This window comes from Scheffersomyces coipomensis, assembly GCF_036884675.1.
Source record: "Scheffersomyces coipomensis strain NRRL Y-17651 chromosome Unknown DFJ63scaffold_5, whole genome shotgun sequence".
Lineage (NCBI taxonomy): Eukaryota > Fungi > Ascomycota > Pichiomycetes > Serinales > Debaryomycetaceae > Scheffersomyces > Scheffersomyces coipomensis.
The window spans coordinates 1,563,620-1,583,958 of NW_027042896.1; the positions used below are offsets into that span (position 1 = coordinate 1,563,620).

The following is a 20,339-nucleotide window of genomic DNA, read 5'->3' on the forward strand; positions in this document are numbered from 1 at the left end:
ATGATGATGGTGGTAGTGGGGGGTGGTATCATCAAATTTTTCTTTTTTACTTCATTTTATTTTATTTTTTCTGGCTTCTTTCCTTTTCCTATTTTTTAATGTTGGTTTATTTACACCCCATATCTTTGGTTCCTAAAACACCCCATGTTTCTATTTGCCCAATACGGAATATATTGACATTATGTAATCAAAGATTAGTGTTTTTTTTTTTTTTTAAGGCTCACAGTTTTTGATAGTCAACCCGAAAAATTCCACTTTCCGTGTTTCATTTAAAATTTTGACATTTAATTGAGTCACGTTCTGCAAGTCACGAGCTTTCCTTTATCTCTTTCTCTTTCTATTTTCGTAATTGTTCACCCTCGTCCCCTATTTTTTTTATATACAGGCAGAATCTAATTAAAGGTCTAAAAATAAATTTAAAGCGCTATTTCATTTACACCCCATGTTTTTTTTTTTTTTTTTTTTTTTCTTTAATTTATCTTTTTAAATCCTTAATTATATATAGTACGATATAATAAAATTTAAAATATTTCCATATCATGATTTTATTACTCATATACTAATACTTCTAGATCATTACATTACAACTAGTTTTATTTATAAAATTTATTCTTTGATGGTTATTCCTTATAATTTGTCTCATCTATAATTCCTCCTCTCAAACAATGACTACCAAATTGAATTGACTGTAAATAAATAATCATATGTTTATCCACTTATAGTCACTCTGTTTTCCCTACTAATATCTACTCCTTCGATTATATATCTACCAATATCTATTCTTTCTTAAACATCAATGCCTATTTTTTTTAATCACTAGAAAAAAAAATTTAATGTTGCAAAGATTTACTCTTGATTCTCTTTTTAGAGTGAGATTGTCGTTTTCTCTGACATCTTTGCTTGGCTATCACACCAAATAAAGTTGCCTGATAAGTCATTAAGATTATCAACTTTACCTTGGAAAATAGTTAATTTTTACCAACACATATTGATTCATAATTACGATATTATCATAATATCTCTAATTGTGGCTTGAAATTTTTTGTCTCCGAATTAATCAATCTTAGTTAAACTTCTACATTTATATTAATCATATTATATCAAATAATAAAACCATACTATTCAGTAGATTTTTTAAATTGGTTACCTAGAACATACCTTCTACTTTTAACTCGTATGAACTGATCACTTCGATGTATAAAACTTTATTTCACATGATACTGATCACTTCAACGAATGACAATACTCCTAAGATCTACAAAGTACTGAAGGGTTCTATTTTTAATTTCTTTTTTAAATAATCTTGTGGTATAAAATGAAGAATTTGAATATTCTAATTCTAATGATTAATATATTGAACTCAAGTAGATATCCTTCTTAACATCCAGTACAAGATATAAATTCATGCATGGTATCATACATCATCACTTGAACCCTTTTGAATTGTTTGACTAGAACAATTGTTCCCTTTATTATGATCACAATATTCTTCTGGTGTTGTTTTTTATAAACTTATTTAAAATCACCCAAACAAAGTTCTACATAACCATTCCAATACTACTCCAAGTTGCTATTTTTATCATCAACCATTGAAGATAAGGCTCTAAATACTTGACAACCTTAACTTTAATAGTTTAACCATAGTAAAAAAAATCATTTGATTTACACGAATTACAGTCATAGGTTCTATTTTTTTTTAATTTCGCAACTCTGTACAAATGTAGCGTTATTTACCTGCAGCTTAACGATCTACTAATTAATGCTTATAGTCAATATTAGTTAAACTTAAAGTTGCCAAGGTTATATTAACCAATCCAAACTTAAGGTTGATGACCAAAATTCTTTCCATAGAAGTTAATTGTTATTATATAATGTACCGATATGATAGTAAAATATCAACTGCAAGATAATTTTTCAATTAGTATCAATATTACCTATTCAAATATATATACATATATATCATTAATTTCATAACTTTTTAAACAAAAAGCGAATGAAATCAACCTATATCACGAAACAATTTCAATATTTCAATAATTTTAAACCATGAAACTAAATCCCCTTTTAACTACCTCAATTTCGTTAATAATACGAACAGTAATCGCTTATACTTCACCTCAAAATACAAATAAAATTGTATCCCAAAATCTAGTTGCAAATATTAGTACTTTATGGGAAAATAAAGGTGATACAAATTATCAATTAAATGGTGATTTAACTGTCAACAATAATGTATACTTTTTCCTTACCAGTTATAATTTTTATGTCAATGGTAATTTTTTAAATAATGGTACCTTCTATATAGCGAATGGAATGGCTTGGCCAAATTATTATAAAGGTGCCGGTGGACAAACTATGGATATCAACTATTGGTTCACTCCGTCTGGGACCAATGTCGGTACTTTTTATAATTATGGTACTTTTATAGTTAATGATAATTGTACTTCAGGTGGTCCATCATATTATTGGTTTGGTAATAAATTTTATAATAAAGGTACCATCATAATGGGTGGTGCACAATTAAAAGATGGTGCAACCATGCAAATTCAACCTAAAGGTACTGGTTCATTTTTAATAAATGAAGGTATCATTCAATATACTCAATATCAATTAGCAAAGAATCCACCAAGTACATATTATGGTTCTAGAGCTAATTGTGATACTAGTGTTCCAACAAGTATTAATAATGGTACAATTTGTTTGTGGCATAATAATGCTTTATTTCAAGCTAATGCGTATGCAGGAAATGGTTGTATTGTGGTAGATGAATTAAGTACTTTATCACTTCAATGTGCTCAATCTTGGGATAGTGATGGTATTAATCAACAAACTGTTTATCTTGCATCCAATACATCTGTTCTTGATTTCTACACTACAGGCTCAAATTATGTAAATCCCAAACCAATTGTACTTAGAGGTTGGGGTAACAATAATACCATACTTTTCAATTCTGATGGTACAGGATATCCTCCAACTTGGGTATACGATGGAACATTACTTAATATACAAGTTCATGCCGTTGGTAAATGGATAACATATGTGTTCGACATTGGTCCGGACTATGACACTACTATCATAAACAGACTTTGGAATTCTAATTCTCAATATACTGGAACACCTTTTGCAGGAAATGATCAGACCACTTGGAATAATAGATGGGCTTTTTACTATAATGCTCCAGTTCCAAATTCAAGACCCTTGGTGTGTCAAACATGTCCCGGTCCTTTGCAATATCCGAACGTAAATGCAATATTAGATCCAAAGACAACCTATACTACCACTTATACTAGTACTGCATCATTTGGATCAATTGAAACCAATTCTGGAGTTGTTATTGTAACAACAGATACAGTTGGATCCTATACTACAAAAACTTCATTGTATCCTCCACCACCTTACACGACCTACACCACTACGTATACCAGTACTTTAACAGATGGGAGTGTTAAAACTCGTTCTGGGGTTGCTGTTGTAACAACTGATACAGCAGGGTCTTATACTACAATGACTTCCTTCTACTCACCACCACCATATACCACCTTCACTTCCACATTTGCCAGTACTTTAACGGATGGATACGTTGAAACTCATTCGGGCATTGTTGTTGTTACCACCAATTCGGTTCAACAATTAACTACCACAACTTCAATGTTTACATCACCAACTTATCCATCAACCACTTACACTAGCACATTTGAAACTACTTTGACAGATGGATTCGTTGAAACTTATTCTGGGATTGTAGTTATTTCCACCAATTCTATAAGAGAACCAATAACTACTATTTCAATGTTCCCAACACCAACTTATCCATTAACGACTTACACTACCACATTCACCAGTGTTTACCTAGACGGCGTTATTCACACTAAATCTGCTATTGTAATTATTTCCACCAATTCTATACGAGAAATAACTACCAGTACATCTTTCTTACTCGATGATAACTTCATTACACCTACTGCTGTCGAATCTAATATAGAAGATAAATCTAGCATACATGAAGTTCTTGATACCGTAAGTACCGCCACTATTGGATCTGACCTACCCATGATTAGTTCCGAATATTCACTCATAAGTTCTTTATCAATCATACCTTATGAGTCTTCTACACATAATAGCGAAACCTCAGATATTGAATCTATTGGATCTGTGGCTCGTTCAGAATTTGATTTAGTTGATCCCGAATCTGCTCTCATAACTTCCATATCAATCGATCCTTACCAGTCATTATCCAGTGCCGAATTCTCAATCAGGGAATCTGATGAAACAGAGAAAAGTTCGGATCTTCCATTCATAGGTTCGACGTTATCTATCCCTTACATGTCATCTACATACAGTAGCTTAATTTCAATTATTGAATCTGATGAATCTATGGTTAGTTCAGAACATGATTTCGTTAGTTCCAAATATCCATACCAAAATTCTAGTTCATGGAGTCCATATGCGTCATCCACATACAATTCTGTATTATCATCCTATAAGTCAATTGAATCAGATATCAATTCAGAAGATAAGTTCCTTAGTTCTGAATCTGCATTCATAAGTTTCTCAACCATCAATCCATACCACTCATCTACATACAGCATAGAAATAAGGGAATCTTATAATTCTGTGGCTAGCTCACAGCCCAGATCATCCGTTCCCTTAGCAACATCCACATATAGTACCATATTCTCAATTACGGAATCTCATGAATCTTCAGATTATGCTTTTGTTAGTTCCAATTATCCATACCTAAATTACTCATCATCGGACCCTTACTTATCATCTATTAGCTCATTCTCAGTCATAAAATCAAATGATCGAATTATTAGTTCAGAATCTCCATTAGTAAGTCCCACTGCATCTATCCATTATGTATCATCTTCATATAACATGGAGTACGACGAACCACTGTCTAATTCAGGATCTATTTTCATAAGTTCTACATCATCAATTGACTATGAATCGTCTACATATAGCACTATATTTTCAGTTATTGAGCCCGATGATTCAGTTGTTGCTTCCGAAGATTATTTCATTAATGCGGAGCCATCCGTGACAAGTTCTACATTTTCCACATCTTATGAATCATCTGCATACATCAGCTTACTGTCAACTATTGGACCTGACGATTCTATAGTCAGTTCAGAATCTTCGCTCGCAAGTTTCACATCATCCATTGCCAACGACTCATCTTCACATAATACGATTTTTTCAATTATTGAATCAGATGGATCTCAGGAGACTTCTGAATATCCTAGTTCCGCATCAATCAATTCACATACATCATCCACACATAGTACCGAAATTTCAGTTATTGAATCTGATGAATCTGTGCCTAGTTCTGAATCTTCAATAAGTACCAGATCATCCTTACCGTATGAATCATCTACATATAGTAGCATACCCTCAATCACGGAATCTCATGAATCTGAAGTTACTTCAGATTATACATTTGTTAGTCCCAAATATCCATACCTAAATCACTCGTCATCGGACGCCTACTTTTCATCTACACATTGCTCCTTAACGTCTGTAGCAGAATCTGATGATCTGGTCATTACTTTAGAATCCTCATACATAGATTCCAGCCTATATATCCCTGTTGAATCATCTGTGTATAACACCGTATCATCACTGATGGAATCAGACGAAACTGAAATTATTTCAAGATTTCTTTTCATAAGTTCTTCAACAAGCATTCCTTACTGGTCGTCTACATATAACTCTTTATCTCCAATTAGCGAGTCTGTTAAATCAATTATTGCATTCGAAAATGATTTCATTAATTCGGCATCGGTAAGCATAAGTTGTACGTTTTCTACGTCTGATGAATCGTCTACATTCAATGAAAGCTATTCAAATACTGAACCCGATGAAACAGAGAAAAGTTCGGATCTTCCATTCATAGGTTCGACGTTATCTATCCCTTACATGTCATCTACATACAGTAGCTTAATTTCAATTATTGAATCTGATGAATCTATGGTTAGTTCAGAACATGATTTGGTTAGTTCCAAATATCCATACCAAAATTCTAGTTCATGGAGTCCATATGCGTCATCCACATACAATTCTGTATTATCATCCTATAAGTCAATTGAATCAGATATCAATTCAGAAGATGAGTTCCTTAGTTCTGAATCTACACTAATAAGTTTCTCAACCATCAATCCATACCAGTCATCCGAATACACTACCAAATTCTCAACCAGTGAATCTGGCGAGTATTCGGTCAGTTCAGAATCCGCTTTCTTAATTTCATCCCTATCCATACCTTATGAGTCATCTGAATATAACACCATAGTCTCAATCATTGAATCAGATGAAACTGTGGTCAGCTCGCATTCTGGTTCCATGGGTTCCACGCCAACGATATTTTACGAATCATCTACATATGGCGCTAAATCCTCAATAGTTACACCAGATACGGCTGTGATTAGTTCAGAATATAGTTTCAGCAGTCCCAAATATCCATATCTGAATTCTACATCATTGAGCGATTATACATTATCCACATACAGTACCGTATTTTCGATCATTGAATCTTTTCAATCGCTCGTTATTTCAGAACCTACATTCATAAGTTACGTATCATCTATCCCTAATGAACCAACTTCACGTAACACCCTATTATCAACCACGAAGTCTGTCGATTCAGTGGCTAGTTCAGGATCTCCTTCAAGATCCTTGGCTTATGGGTCATCTACAAATAGCGCTATATTTTCAGTTATTGAGTCCGATGATTCAGTTGTTGCTTCCGAAGATTATTTCATTAATGCGGAGCCATCCGTGACAAGTTCTACATTTTCCACATCTTATGAATCATCTGCATACATCAGCTTACTGTCAACTATTGGACCTGACGATTCTATAGTCAGTTCAGAATCTTCGCTCGCAAGTTTCACATCATCCATTGCCAACGACTCATCTTCATATAATACCATCTTCATCATGGAGTCTGATACAATCGTGGCTAGTTCACCATCGCATTTAATAATTTCCACTTTAACAAGACTTTACGAATCATCTACATACATTGGTAAGTTCTCTATAGTTTCATCTGATGAAGCCGCTTTTAGTTCAGAGGATGGTTTTATTAGTCCCAAATATTCATACGTGAATTCAACATCATCGAATCCTTATACGTACAGTACAATATTCTCAACGATTGAAACTGATGGGTCTGTAATTAGTTATTCCAATACTTTTGCTTCCGAATTTTCAGTTAGAAGTCTTTCATCAATAAACCCATACGAATCACCTACTTCTATTGTAGAATCTGATGAATCTATGGTTAGTTCAGAAGAACAGCTAGTTGCTTCAGATTTTCTATTTTCTACATCATCCAACCCTTGCGAGTCATCCTCATATACCACTATCTTCTCAGTCATTGAATCCGATGAATCAGTAATTACTTTGGAAGCTAATGATGTTGGTCTCAAATATCTGTACCTGAATTCCACATCATCCAAAGCTTACCCGTCATATACACATAGTGCCGTATTTTCAATCATATCTGGTGAGTCAATCATTAGTTCAGTTTCTCCATTTATAAGTTCGACCACATGCTTCCCTCAGGAGTCATCTACATACAGAACCACTATGGAGTTTGATGAATCTGCGTTTAGTTCAGAATCTTCATTTGTGAGATTAAAATCACCCTACCATAATGAATCATATACAGACAGTAGTGTATTTCTGCTTATAGAGTCTCATGAACCAAGCTTAACTTCACAAGATGGTTTCAATGGTCCAGAATCTCAATTCATAGGGTCCACGCCATCCATCTCCCAAGATTCACCTGCATATATCACCACATTTTCAACTAATGTATCAGACGAGCCTGTGATCAATTCAGATGATGTATTTATTGGTTCAGAATCTCTGCTCTTAAGCTCAACGTCATTTCTCCTTCACAAATCATCTTCATTCAGTACTGTATTCTCATCTATTGAATCTGATGAATATGCAAGTAGTTCAAAATTTCGATATATCAATTCGACATCAACCATCCCATACGAATCATCGAAATACAGCACTGCATCCTCTATTACTGAATCTGATAAACCAGTTGTTGCTTCGGAACATGAATTTCTTATTTCACCATCTCCACATGAGAGCTCTAGAGAATCTTTCACCTACAAGTCATCTGCACATAGTGAGGTATCTTCATTTACTAATTCCCATGAAGTTGAAGACAGTTTGACTAGTTCAGAATTTCCATTCATAAGTTCTACACCATATATCCCTTACGAGACATCTACATACAGTGCCATATTCTCAACTATGGATATTAATGAATCCGATATGAGTTCAACATTGAGATCTACGTCGTTTAGTCCACGTGAATCATATACATACAGCAGTATAATTTTATCTAATGAAACTGACGAGACAAGTTCTGAAGCTAGCTCACAATTGTCATTATTAAATTCTACAGCATTTGAAGCTCACGAGTCATATACGCCTAGTGTCATATCCATAGTTACTGAGTCCATTAAATTGGAAGATAGTTCCATTAATTCCGAGACTCTATTCATGATTACTACAGTTTCCATAAATGAAAAATCGTCTACGCAGAACATCACATTGTCCATAGTAGGATCTAGCGACTCTGTGGCTAGTTCTGAATCTCCATTTATAAGTTTTACCACATCCATCCCATACGAGTCATCTACACATAGTTCCATATTCTCGGTTATTGAATCCGATGAATCTGTGGTTAGGACAAAGTCTTCACTCGTTAGTTTTTCATCTGACAACCATTACGTATCATCTACATACATCACAGTATTATCGAGTAATGAGTCCACTGAAACTGTTGTTAGCTCGGACTATTTATTAGTAAATTCTTCATCATCCATTACTAACGAATCTTATTCACACAGCTTCGGTTTTTCAAGTATCGAATCAGATGAATCAATGATTAATTCAGAAGGTAGTTTTGTTAGTTCCACATCATCTGTGAATAACGAATCGTCTGCTTACATTAGCTCTCTTTCCCTTAATGTATCTGATGTACCTGTATTCATTTTAGAACCTGCGCTGCCAAGCTCTGCTTTAGCAGCGGCTTACGAATCCTCTACGTACAACACTATATCGTCAACCGAATCTCGGGATAAGCCGATGTCTAGTCCAGAACGTAGTTTGGTTAGTTCCGAGTCTGCATTCATAAGTTCTTCATCAATCAACTCATATGAATCGTCTACACTCAGCATCGAATCGTCGAGCAGCGAATCCTCAAGCAGTGACTCAGAGATTTCAGTGTCTCAATTCGTCAACTTTACTTCATCAACAGCTTACGAATCATCTATGTACAACAGTATATCATCAAATGATTCACAGTATGAGATTGTATCTAGTTCAGATCGCGAGTTTTCAAACTCAGAATCTTCTTTTATAAGATCCACATCATCCAATCCTGAAGATTCATACAGCTTCAAATTTTCAACTGTAAAATCTCATGAATCAACGATTAGTTCAGAAAGTAGTTTGTTTAGCTTTTCATCATTCACCGCTTTCGAATCGTCTTCATACAACCATATATTTTCAGTTATTGAGTCAGATGCATCCGAGATTACGGCGTCTTGGTCCGTCAGCTCTATACCATCACCATTTTACGAATCATCTACATACAGCATTATATTATCAAATGATTCAAAGAATGAGCCTGTGTATAGTTCAGATAGTGATTATTCAAGATCAGAATATTCTTTTGAGAGTTATGCAACTTCTGACCGTTACGAATTATCTTCACATAGTGGCGAGTTGTGCGTTATTGAATCAAATGAGTCATCCATTGGTTCTGATCATGCTTGCGAAAGTTCACAATATCCATCTACATACAGCAGCTTGTTTTCAGTCAATATATCGTATGAATCTATGATCAACTCAGAATATACTCCTGCTAGCTATACTTCAACAACGATTTACGAATCATTTATGCACAACACTATTCTATCAAGTGATGTACATGAAAAATCTGTGGTTACTTCCGAATTTGAATTCATAAGTTTCACAACATCCAACCCTCATAATACACATGCTTACAGCAGAAAATCATCAATTATTCAATCCGATGAATTCATGGTTAGTTCGCACGGTAGCTTGATTAGTTCCACAGCATCTATTCCATATGAGTTCTCTTCATATAGCTCCATCTTATCAAATGACGAATCTGATAGATTTGTGGTTAGTTCAGATGCCCCAACGTTAAGTTCTACATCATCAATCACTTGCGAATACAGTAATGGAGTCTCGCTTATTGAATCTCGTGAATCTGTGTATAGTTCGGAGTATGCTTACGATAAGTCTACACCATCAATGCAGTTAGAATCATCTTCATACAGTAGCATATTTCCAGTTAATGTATCAGACGAGTCTACTTTCAGCCCCGAATTAAGACCAGTTGGGTCTGCACCATCAATGGTTTATGAGTCATCAACATACATTTCCTTTTCCTCAATCGTTGTTTCACATGAATCAGCTATTAGTTCGAAAGATGTATTTGTTGGTTCAGAGTCTCCATTGGCAAGTTCATTTGCATCCTCCACTAGTGTGTCATCTGCTCATAATAACTTTGACTCAATTACCGATTCGGAGAAATCTGAGGCTAGGACAGAACCCATGAGTTCCTTATCGGTGAACATTTACGATTCATCAACTCAGAGCACTATTCTATCAAATAATGAGTCTGATAGGTCTGTGGTCAGTTCAACGGATGGATCTATTAAACTAGAATTTTCATCTATAAGTGTCACAATGTCAGACACGTACGAGTTATCTACAAGTGGTACCTTATGTTCAGTTATTGGTTCTGAGCAACAATCCATTAGTTCCGATGTTATTTTAATCATTTTGGAAAATCCCGTCGCAAGTTTAACGGTGTCTACTAAGGATGAAATAACTAGTCATAGTAGTATACTTTCAAGTATCGTAACTGGTGAATCAGATACATTGAACATTTCAGGATCCACAGTTGTAAGTTCTACATCGGCCATCATTTACGAGTCATCTGAGTACAATACCACGTATTCATCCGACAAATCAGATATTAATTCAAAGGGTAGTTTGATTAGCTCTAGACCATCTCTTGCTCACAAACCGTCTACTTACACTACCAGATCATCGGTACTTGAATCTAAAGGTGCAGAATCGACATTATCGAAGACCGGCGAATCTGCTACACATAGTACTATATCCTTAGTTCTTGAGTCAAGTGAACTGAGTTTTCCTTCAAATGATTATACTTCTAGTTCAGAATCACGTTCTACATCATCGAACCTGCGTGTGTCATCTACATACAGAACTATCTTCACAAGTAAAATATCTGATTATTATGTATATTCTTCGACACTCCAGGGCGCTGCGGGCCCCGCAGAATCTACGTTTATAGGTACTTCAATAGTTGATGATATGATGGTATACCCTTCTGTTCTGGAAAATATGGATTCATATAGATCCGAGGAAACACAAATCGGTCTTGATGATTCTGTGTCTGGCTTGACAAGCGTGGTTAGCTATGTATCTATTTCTTCAGTAGTAGAGCTGCATACTTCTTTGAATTCATTAGCAACTGGTTTGGTTGATGAACCAGGTATAATTTTCACTCATATTGAATCTCTAGAATGGCATGAAGGGGAAGGTATTAATGGTAGCCTACCTTTAGATCCGCTTTGGAACACTAGTGTGGGTTGGGAAATGCAACCCGGTCGTTTACAGGGTTTTAACTTTTCATTGACTTTACCTGATGTTTTTGGATTTTATTCTTCAAACTACGGTAATTCCAAGCGTGATAGTGTCGATTTGATTTATTTAGCAGTTGATGATGTTAATTACGCACAATGTATGACTATGCCAGGTTCATTGTACAATAGCTATTCTTTTTTGGATTGTTATGTACTACAAGATATAACCTCCCTTGTGAGAGGTGTTGTTGATCTTCAGATTATATTTAATGTTGGTGGTTCTACAAGAGATAGCGACATTTATTGTGCCAACGATTTATCTAGTGGTGTGCAATTAATTTCGTTTACTACTAACGATGATAGAATTATCCTGAAAGAAGTTAAATTTGGACAGGGAGCCAGATCCCGTGAAGACCCCGAGACTATAGTTTATGCTGTCAGATCTATGGATTGGGACAACAGTAATGCTTATTATGTCCTTGGAGGAAATTGTTCTTCATCTTATGGTTTTGGCACTATCTCGTTAACTCTTAGTCAAGGAAGCATTGATTGTAACTCATGGGGTGCTGGTATTACTAGTAGTCTTAATGATTGGTATTTCCCTAAATCATTCGCAGACTCTAATTCTATTGTTTTAGAAAGTTGTAATACGAATGAGATCATTATTAGTTATTCAAATGTAACTGCTGGTTATAGGGTTTTCTTGGATGTTATTGCCGAACAAGCAGGATTTGATATCATTGCGCAGTACAGTGATAAACATTATTGTTCCAATATAGAAAGCGTCGATGGTAATGGAAATGTCAGTAATGATTACACATTTGTCACAAGCAAGCCCGATGGCTTCGTCGAGAACGGTATTGATGTTGTTCATCCTGAAACCATTTCTGAAGCAAGCCTACACACAAAAGCTTCGCTGAACGATGGTAGTATCATTTCCTTATTTAGTACTACGATAGTTTCTGCAGATAGCGGTGGAGATCTATGTACTGAAACAGGTGTTGTCGCAGTTGGCACAAATAATGATGGCAGGACTTACACGATAACTTCAATGGTCATTTCTCACGTTGCTAGACCTTCCATTACAAATGCAACTATTGAAGCATCTTCCATTGTTGCTATAAGTAATTCGCATAATGGATCACTTACAAATTCTGCTCTTATGGGTTCGACATTTACTACAACTAAACCAAATGTTTCTTATACTGTCTTAGAATCCAACTTGGTTCCTTCAATAAACAGTGTTTCATTTGGTGAAGACGAAGATCTAGAGCCAACCAGATCTTCTTTGAGTTCAACATCCACTTTATATGCAAACCCAGCAAGTTTTATTTCAAGTGGTGACACTTACATAAACTCAGGACCTCGTTTGATAATCAAAGGCCTCGTATTATGGATGTCATTAATTTCGGTTAGTATAATTTTTGCTTAATGAATACTGAAAGATTTTATTGTTCTTGTTCTTGTTCTTGTTCTTGTTCTTGTTCTTGTTCTTGTTCTTGTATTTCTTCATAATCTTTATTTATTCAAAATTTCTTATTCAAACTGTATATTATTTTACGCTGTAGAAAGTTAAAATGAATTGCTTGAAGCTAAAAATATTTAGCTAGTCCCGTTGAGTTTGTTTCCACGAACCTAGTTATTATAATAAGTTATTATTCAGATTGTTGAAAATGTGATATTAGAAATTTCATTTCGAAATTATATCAGGCCATGTTATAACTAATAGATAGTAACTAAACTAGTACTATTCCAATTATAGATAAGGTAATGACACAAAAAAATAGTGCTGTTTATTCTTGGCCGCAAAATAATATTAATTAAAATAATAATTACTAATGTTGGGCAAATGGTTTATACATGCCGGCGGCTTGAATAAAGCTTACGCAATCTAAATATACTAAATAAATTAAAATATATCAGGAGATGCTTAAGATCTTTTAAGGCTGTAATTTACTTATTTGATCTGGTATTTACCCGATTAATTAAAAACTATTAGGAGGTTGGAAAAACTTTCTTGAGAGAGAATTTACCCTAGAAGAGACTTTAAGCCTTTAATCGGGCAAGTACTGTGGGAAATGTGAGTGTGAATAATCATTACACCAGCTTTGGCTAAACTTAAAGTAGAATAAAAGCCTATTCATTATGATTAAATAGTAATCCAACTCTCTAGTGTATTTATTTGAATTTTCTTTTAAAGTCTCTTACAATGGATCGTTCATGAGTGGGACCTACTTTGTCACTAACTTTATCCTCATTGACATTCATGATCCTTAAATGAATGGTTGTATTTTACTTTTCAACAGTAACAGGATCTATTACATTACCGCTATTTAGGAAACCAGTTGCAAGGACACCGCTACAGTGTTTTATATGTTGTTATAGTTGCACCATTGTCTTCACTAAATGGCATTTTGAAAATCTTCATTCCATAATTCAAATAGCCAATTACCTGATTATTAGATACAACTTATACGTATTGATTTTACGTTTAATTTTATGAACACTTCTTAAATAAGTATTTATTGCCACTGGTTCAAGAATTGTTTTAAAGCTTTAAGAGAATATGGAGACTCGACTTCAAGTGAACCTGACACCATTTACAATAAGTTTCAATGAAAATTAAGAGACTTGATTGAATCAGCTTTATTATCACTCGAAATGTTTGTCAAATCAGAAATGTCCGATATAGTATTATTAATCATTTATAACTACTTATCAAATGGAATGTGTGCTTTAAAAAGTTGTATATTACTGCATGGTCAAAGTATCGGCCAAATATTTAATTCAGAAGATAAGAATGATATATCAAGAGAAACTTTATTTATATTTCTCATTCTCAAGATGAAGGGAATTTATCTTCGTTGGATTTGAACATATTTCTGTATGTTTTAAAGTTTTTAATTGTTTGAATTATATAAACCAAGTTCAGCTTTACAGCATCTCATACACATCTAGTTACTCATATAAATATGATTAAGGTTGTTAGGTATCTCTCAGTTTAAAACGTTATGGATAATTGGTATTGGTACTTTCAATTTTTCTAAAAATGTCCAATCAGGATAAAAATTACCTAATTCTTACCGCAGCTCGATTCCCCCTGTTGTAAACATTCGTAATCTCTACTTTATCTATTCCACTTGCTATTACATCAATTTATATTCCATTTTGTATCCCTAAGGGATATTTTATCTGGTATAGATATATTGCACAACAATATTTGAACTAATTATGTTCTTTAGATGCAATAACCTTGTTATAAATGTTGCATGATATTTAGCATTATAGACAAACTAAACATATAAAACAATAGCTATTATTTAATGATGTGCTTAATTAAGCCTTAACTATTTCTTAAATCAACTTCATGAGGTTTAATGAACTTTGTTCTATACCATAGCTTATGACCAATAATCATACTCACGTTTACCAAGATACCGATATAACTTGTGATGAAGGTCCTATATTTAAACGAAATAATGAATGCACTGTAACCATTAAATATAGCTATCACAATAATTAGTACAAGTGCAACATATGATATGTAGGGTTGAAACCACATTCGGAATGGTATTTCTTCTTGCAGTACTTTCTGAGCTATTATAGCTCTCTGGTATCCAATGTATGCAACAAGTATGTACATCCAATTAATGATACCAAAAATCGAGACAGTACTAGAAATATAACTAAATGCAGCTGCAGCTCCTTCCTTTGTATTCATAAAAGCCAACAATCCAAGTACTGATCCCGCTATGCAACCCACCCATGGAACTCTATTTTTAGTCAATTTCAAAAATATCCTTGGGGCCTCACCATCTTTGGCCAATCCGTATAATTGCCTTGAGCAAATGTAAATATCTGTATTTGCAGAACTAGCAATGAAGATCAACAAGCACCCATTTATGAAAGAAGGCAATATCTTAATACCCGACTCTTTAATCGCAATAACAAAAGGTGAAGCATTTGCACTGGTTCCTCCTGCTTTAACTAATAATGGACTCTTAGGATTTGCAGCCAACGTCAACATAAATACACCGAAAATGTAAAAGAATCCGATCCTGATCAAAACTTGACGAGATGCCTTTGGAATGTTCTTTTTGGGATCAACTGCTTCACCAAAAAATATACCTGCAGTTTCTACTCCAATGAAACCAAATAATGATGAGACCACAGCTGCCCACCATCCCAAAAACTTCCCCGTATTACCTCCCACTAAATAAGGCAAAAATGCTTCTTCTCTCCAATAACGAAACCCAATGGTATGTCCACTTGGGCTCCCTCCACATGTAATAACAAGGCAAACAATATAAATTCCTAATAATGTTAAAAGTTTCCCTAGAGTTAGAATGAATTCAAGTTCTCCGTAGTATCTAATCGGTAAGAAATTTGTCGCAATGCAACAGACGTAGAGAACCGCTGCCCATATACCAACGTTTAAGTCTGGTCTCCAATACTGAATTACCAACCCAAACGCTGACATGTTAGCTCCCAAAACAATGGCGTACTTGAAAAAATAGTTATAACCTGCCGCAAAACCGAATGATCTATCAAAGTACTTGTTCACATAGCCAGAAAAACCTTTATCCATTGGCAAAAAAGCAGCCATCTCTCCGAGTGAAAAAATCACTATAGTCAAGAGAGTTCCTACAAAACAGTAGGCAATGAAAAGTGAAGCGGGACCTCCCCTGACTAGACTTGTCCCGGTTCCAATAATATGACGAGTACCTATGGCACTCCCTAACGTTAAAAGAGTCAATACTCTAGCATTGAGGTCTCGCGAAAGGTGAGCCGAATGCAAAGGATCATCATCTAATTCTAAAGCTTCTGAGAAATCCTTGCTATAAATGTTTTCGGTCCTAGAACTGTCTTTTTTATCGTGTACCAGCATCTTTGAACCAATGATTCCTAATAATAACGTTCAAAGAAGAATTCAGCAGATTTTTATATTTCGAATATATTCTCTGGCAAAATTTGCATTGTGGCTGTATTTAAGTGCCGTATATATTTTAGTAATCGGTGCATAATGATTCCCATAAGATTATTTTGATTGTGATGCAAATTATACATCGATAATTGATTGAACCTTTCCTGTTCCAATTCAACTAAAATGATATGATGATATGTCAGCATCTTTGGCAAAGGCAGATGATTGCGCTGATTCAATTTTGTCATCAACAATAATAGAAACTTTAGATTGTGTTGTCATCATATATGCCACTTAAAAGGTATGTCGTCTGTATTGTATTAGAACAATTAATTGAAAAGGTGACTTGCAATTGCTTTTAGAGTATCCATTGGCGGAAAAATAAATTAATCCAAATTTTCTATTGTGTTTTGCAAGCCAATGAAGAATGGGAAATGGCGTCATTATATTTCATAGTGAATGGCCTCGCGTTCGGAAGATTGCGTCTTGTCACCAAATATTAGCACTTCAAAAGTAGGGCTATCACTCTGATTTTTCTACCTAATCCCACCTAACTTAAAAGCTAGTCTGATAGATTAAAGTTTAACCGTCACTACGATCAACAAACAACAATTAGGGTGACATAACTCTGACGTACGAATATGTCTTTTATATAGTAAGTGGCTTTATAAACATAATAAAAAATATTTAACTTGGTTTAACCGACTTTATGAAACAGGTCGATCTTTCTAGGTATATTTATGACAACGGTACCTTAAAGTAAAAATGTGGCGGTGATCAAACTTCCTTATATTTTAGATTTTGTTAATAAGACTTTACGATATGGAGAACTTTAAAGTTTATCAAAATACTTCGAGCAGGTCAGTTTAGTGATCGATTTAATTAAAGATTGTATATTCGTATGTAACCAAATGTCATGGTAGGTTTACTTGTATTACGACTAACTATTGAGCCATATGAACCTTGGTTTTATGCTTAATAATAGACAATTTGTCTAATATCTAATATAGGATTATTATTGTAGACGGTACGTGACAATGTATAAATTTCAAATGAAATTTATTTAAATAGGTATAGATGTAGGTTGTTAGAACGTGTGTTAAAAAAAGAATATAACGATGGTAATTTATATCTATTATAATTAGATAGATCGGTAGGAAATAGTAAATAGTTACAGTATCTAGTAAGTTTTGTGAGGGATTGTCGTAGAATGCACTATTATACAGTAGTGCACTATACAACTTATGTTGTACTTATGATATAAGACCTACTTTGACATGTTAGTGTAAATATATGTGATCATTAACTTATGTATTCTTCCGTTCTCTATAAAAGAGTGTTATAAATCACAGATTTAACAGATTTATAAAGTGGGAAAGTAGAGATATATACAGTAAAGTAACTAATGTAAAGTAGCATATTTACAGGAGTGCATACAAGTCACGTTATGTAGGTCATATGATGGAAAGTGGGTACATTATCCGACAATATAATGGAGTCTTTGAGATCACTTAAAAGTAGAAATATAGTGGATTATAATAAAGCAGTATATTCCTATTGAGCATGCGAAAAACATGGATACACTGGAGCGCTTCTCGAATTTAATTGTGGAGAAAATTTTATACCTACCGGTTTATATTATTATCAGGTACAATTTATTGACTAATATAGACTATATATACCTTTATGGAAACAGAAACAATTAATGACAGTTGTCAAAATATTAAAGAGTAGACTAATAGTTTTATAGAACTATACTTAGCTCACCCAACTTAAACTCTTTCACCAATCTTCCCTGTAGAAGAATTACCGTCCTCCAAGTGTTCGAAAGCAGGTTTTTCATCAGAAGAAGAGAGTCTACCCAATCTATTACCGCCATCATCACCGAAGACAATAGCAACTTCTTCCAAGGTATATCCGAAAGTCTCAACGAAGAAAAAATAGACAATAACCAATTCGAAGGCTAAAACACAACACCACACAATATAATATTTCCAATCGAGGGCTGCCATGGCAATTGGATTGACATAACCGTTGTAGACAAGAGTGCATAATTGGGTGAAGTACATGATGTTAAGACCCTTTGCTCTATGAGAGTATGGTAAGACTTCAGTAGCATATAAGAATGGTAAACCGTTAGCACCAATATCATAAGAAAAGTAGAACAAGAAGATCATGGCAAGAACACCTCTACCCAAGCCCTTGTCTTCGAAATTACGTTGTTGATTAATAGCTGAAAGGATAGTCCAAATAATGTAACAGAAAAGCATACCACTGACACAAACCAAAAATTGGTGTCTTCTCTTGAATCTGTAAGTAAGAAGAGCAGCACCAACAGAAATGATAATGTTGAAAACTTGTAAATAACCGTTGATCTTCAATTGTTCAGTACTACCTGTATATCCAATACTATCCAAGACCAAAACAAGATAGTAAGAAATCAAACCATTACCAGACATTTGCATCATGAAAGCAGTAAAACAAATCAAGAACAATCTCTTTCTGTAAGTCTTGATATTGATGAAGTCGAAATAAGTAGAGCTAGCATACAACTTTTCCAATTCCAAAGCAGACTTGATTTCCTTAATTTCAAATTCAACTAAAGCATGTGCTCTTTCGTCATCAACATTACCAGTGTGGTAAGTTTGAAGAATTGTTCTTGCTTTCTCTTCTTTACCATTGTCAATCAACCATCTTGGAGACTCAGGACAGAACCATAAAGTCAAAACTTGAAGACCAGGTAAGACAGCTTGCAAGTAAGAAGGAATTCTCCAAGAATTGTCCCCTGACATATTTCTGGTACCGAAAGTAATCCAAGCAGCAAGAATGGCACCCAAGTACCACAAGGTGTTGAAGACAGCAGTACATGAGGATCTGTAACTTGGGAATGAAAGTTCAGCGATCCAAGCTGGAGCACCAGTCAAAGCAATAGCAACACCAAAACCAATAATCATTCTCGAAACCAAGAAGAAGGCGTAGTTAGTTGAGGCTCCTTGCAAGATACCACCAACAAAAGAAATAATTGAACCAAAGAGAACACCGTACTTTCTACCCCATCTATCATTAATAATAGCAGCAACACTGACAGCAAGAATCGAACCAAACATAGTACCGTTAGCAAGCGTACCCAATCTGTATCCAGTTGGTTTACCCATGGTGCTTTGCCAAGAGTCAAGAGCTTGGACACCGTTCAACATGGAACCATCGTAACCGTTATTTGTAGAAGCCAAAGCAATCAACGAAATAAAAAAATGTAACTTTATGAAATGGCCATATTTCCACCAGCCTTTGGTTTGGAATAATAAATCATTGATATTAACATTTGAATCATTCAAAATGTTATGATGCTCGTCAATGTCAACCAATGAGACGGAATCAGTCTGATCCTTAACGTTTTGAATTTTTTCGGACATTTTCACTACTATAATGAACTTTATAAATCGGCCAGCGATAGAAGCTTGTAAGATGTAGTATTAACTAGTGATTGTTGATAAATTAAAAATTAAATATTGAGTACATTAACACGAAGTTGTATTGTATTTATAGAGGTTTTTTTAAATTAGGTTGGCTCCAAATTTAATGAGGCAGTAGATTTGGCTTAGGCCCCGATATGACAGGAAAACAATAGCCAGATACGAAAGTGTTTCCATAGTATAATGCCAGCGAATATGTACCCCACTTTTTGAAAACTGTAATCCCCTCCGCGTGGAGCAGACATTTCAGTTTATGTCTTACAAAAA

At 34.5% G+C, this 20,339-nt stretch overlaps 3 protein-coding genes across 3 annotated transcripts; 1 reads left to right on the forward strand and 2 right to left on the reverse strand. All coding sequences in view use genetic code 12, as the record gives it.

The window, feature by feature from the left end:
- Positions 1 to 1,883: 1,883 nt before the first annotated feature.
- Positions 1,884 to 11,855, forward strand: DFJ63DRAFT_343032 (uncharacterized protein; the record flags this gene model as incomplete). Its single annotated transcript, XM_064908748.1, has 2 exons — positions 1,884 to 4,300; positions 5,897 to 11,855. Coding segments are annotated over exons 1-2 (8,211 nt in total), but the record flags the coding sequence as incomplete, so codon positions are not given.
- Positions 11,856 to 15,018: 3,163 nt separating this feature from the next.
- Positions 15,019 to 16,563, reverse strand: DFJ63DRAFT_314628 (dicarboxylic amino acid permease; the record flags this gene model as incomplete). The annotated part of the gene is made up of 1 exon (XM_064906397.1): positions 15,019 to 16,563. The coding sequence occupies one exon, from the start codon at positions 16,561 to 16,563 to the stop codon at positions 15,019 to 15,021; it is 1,545 nt and encodes a 514-aa protein (XP_064761356.1).
- Positions 16,564 to 18,371: 1,808 nt separating this feature from the next.
- DFJ63DRAFT_288240 (putative hexose transporter) lies at positions 18,372 to 20,012 on the reverse strand (the record flags this gene model as incomplete). Its single annotated transcript, XM_064905128.1, has 1 exon — positions 18,372 to 20,012. The coding sequence occupies one exon, from the start codon at positions 20,010 to 20,012 to the stop codon at positions 18,372 to 18,374; it is 1,641 nt and encodes a 546-aa protein (XP_064761357.1).
- Between the last annotated feature and the right edge of the window lie 327 nt (positions 20,013 to 20,339).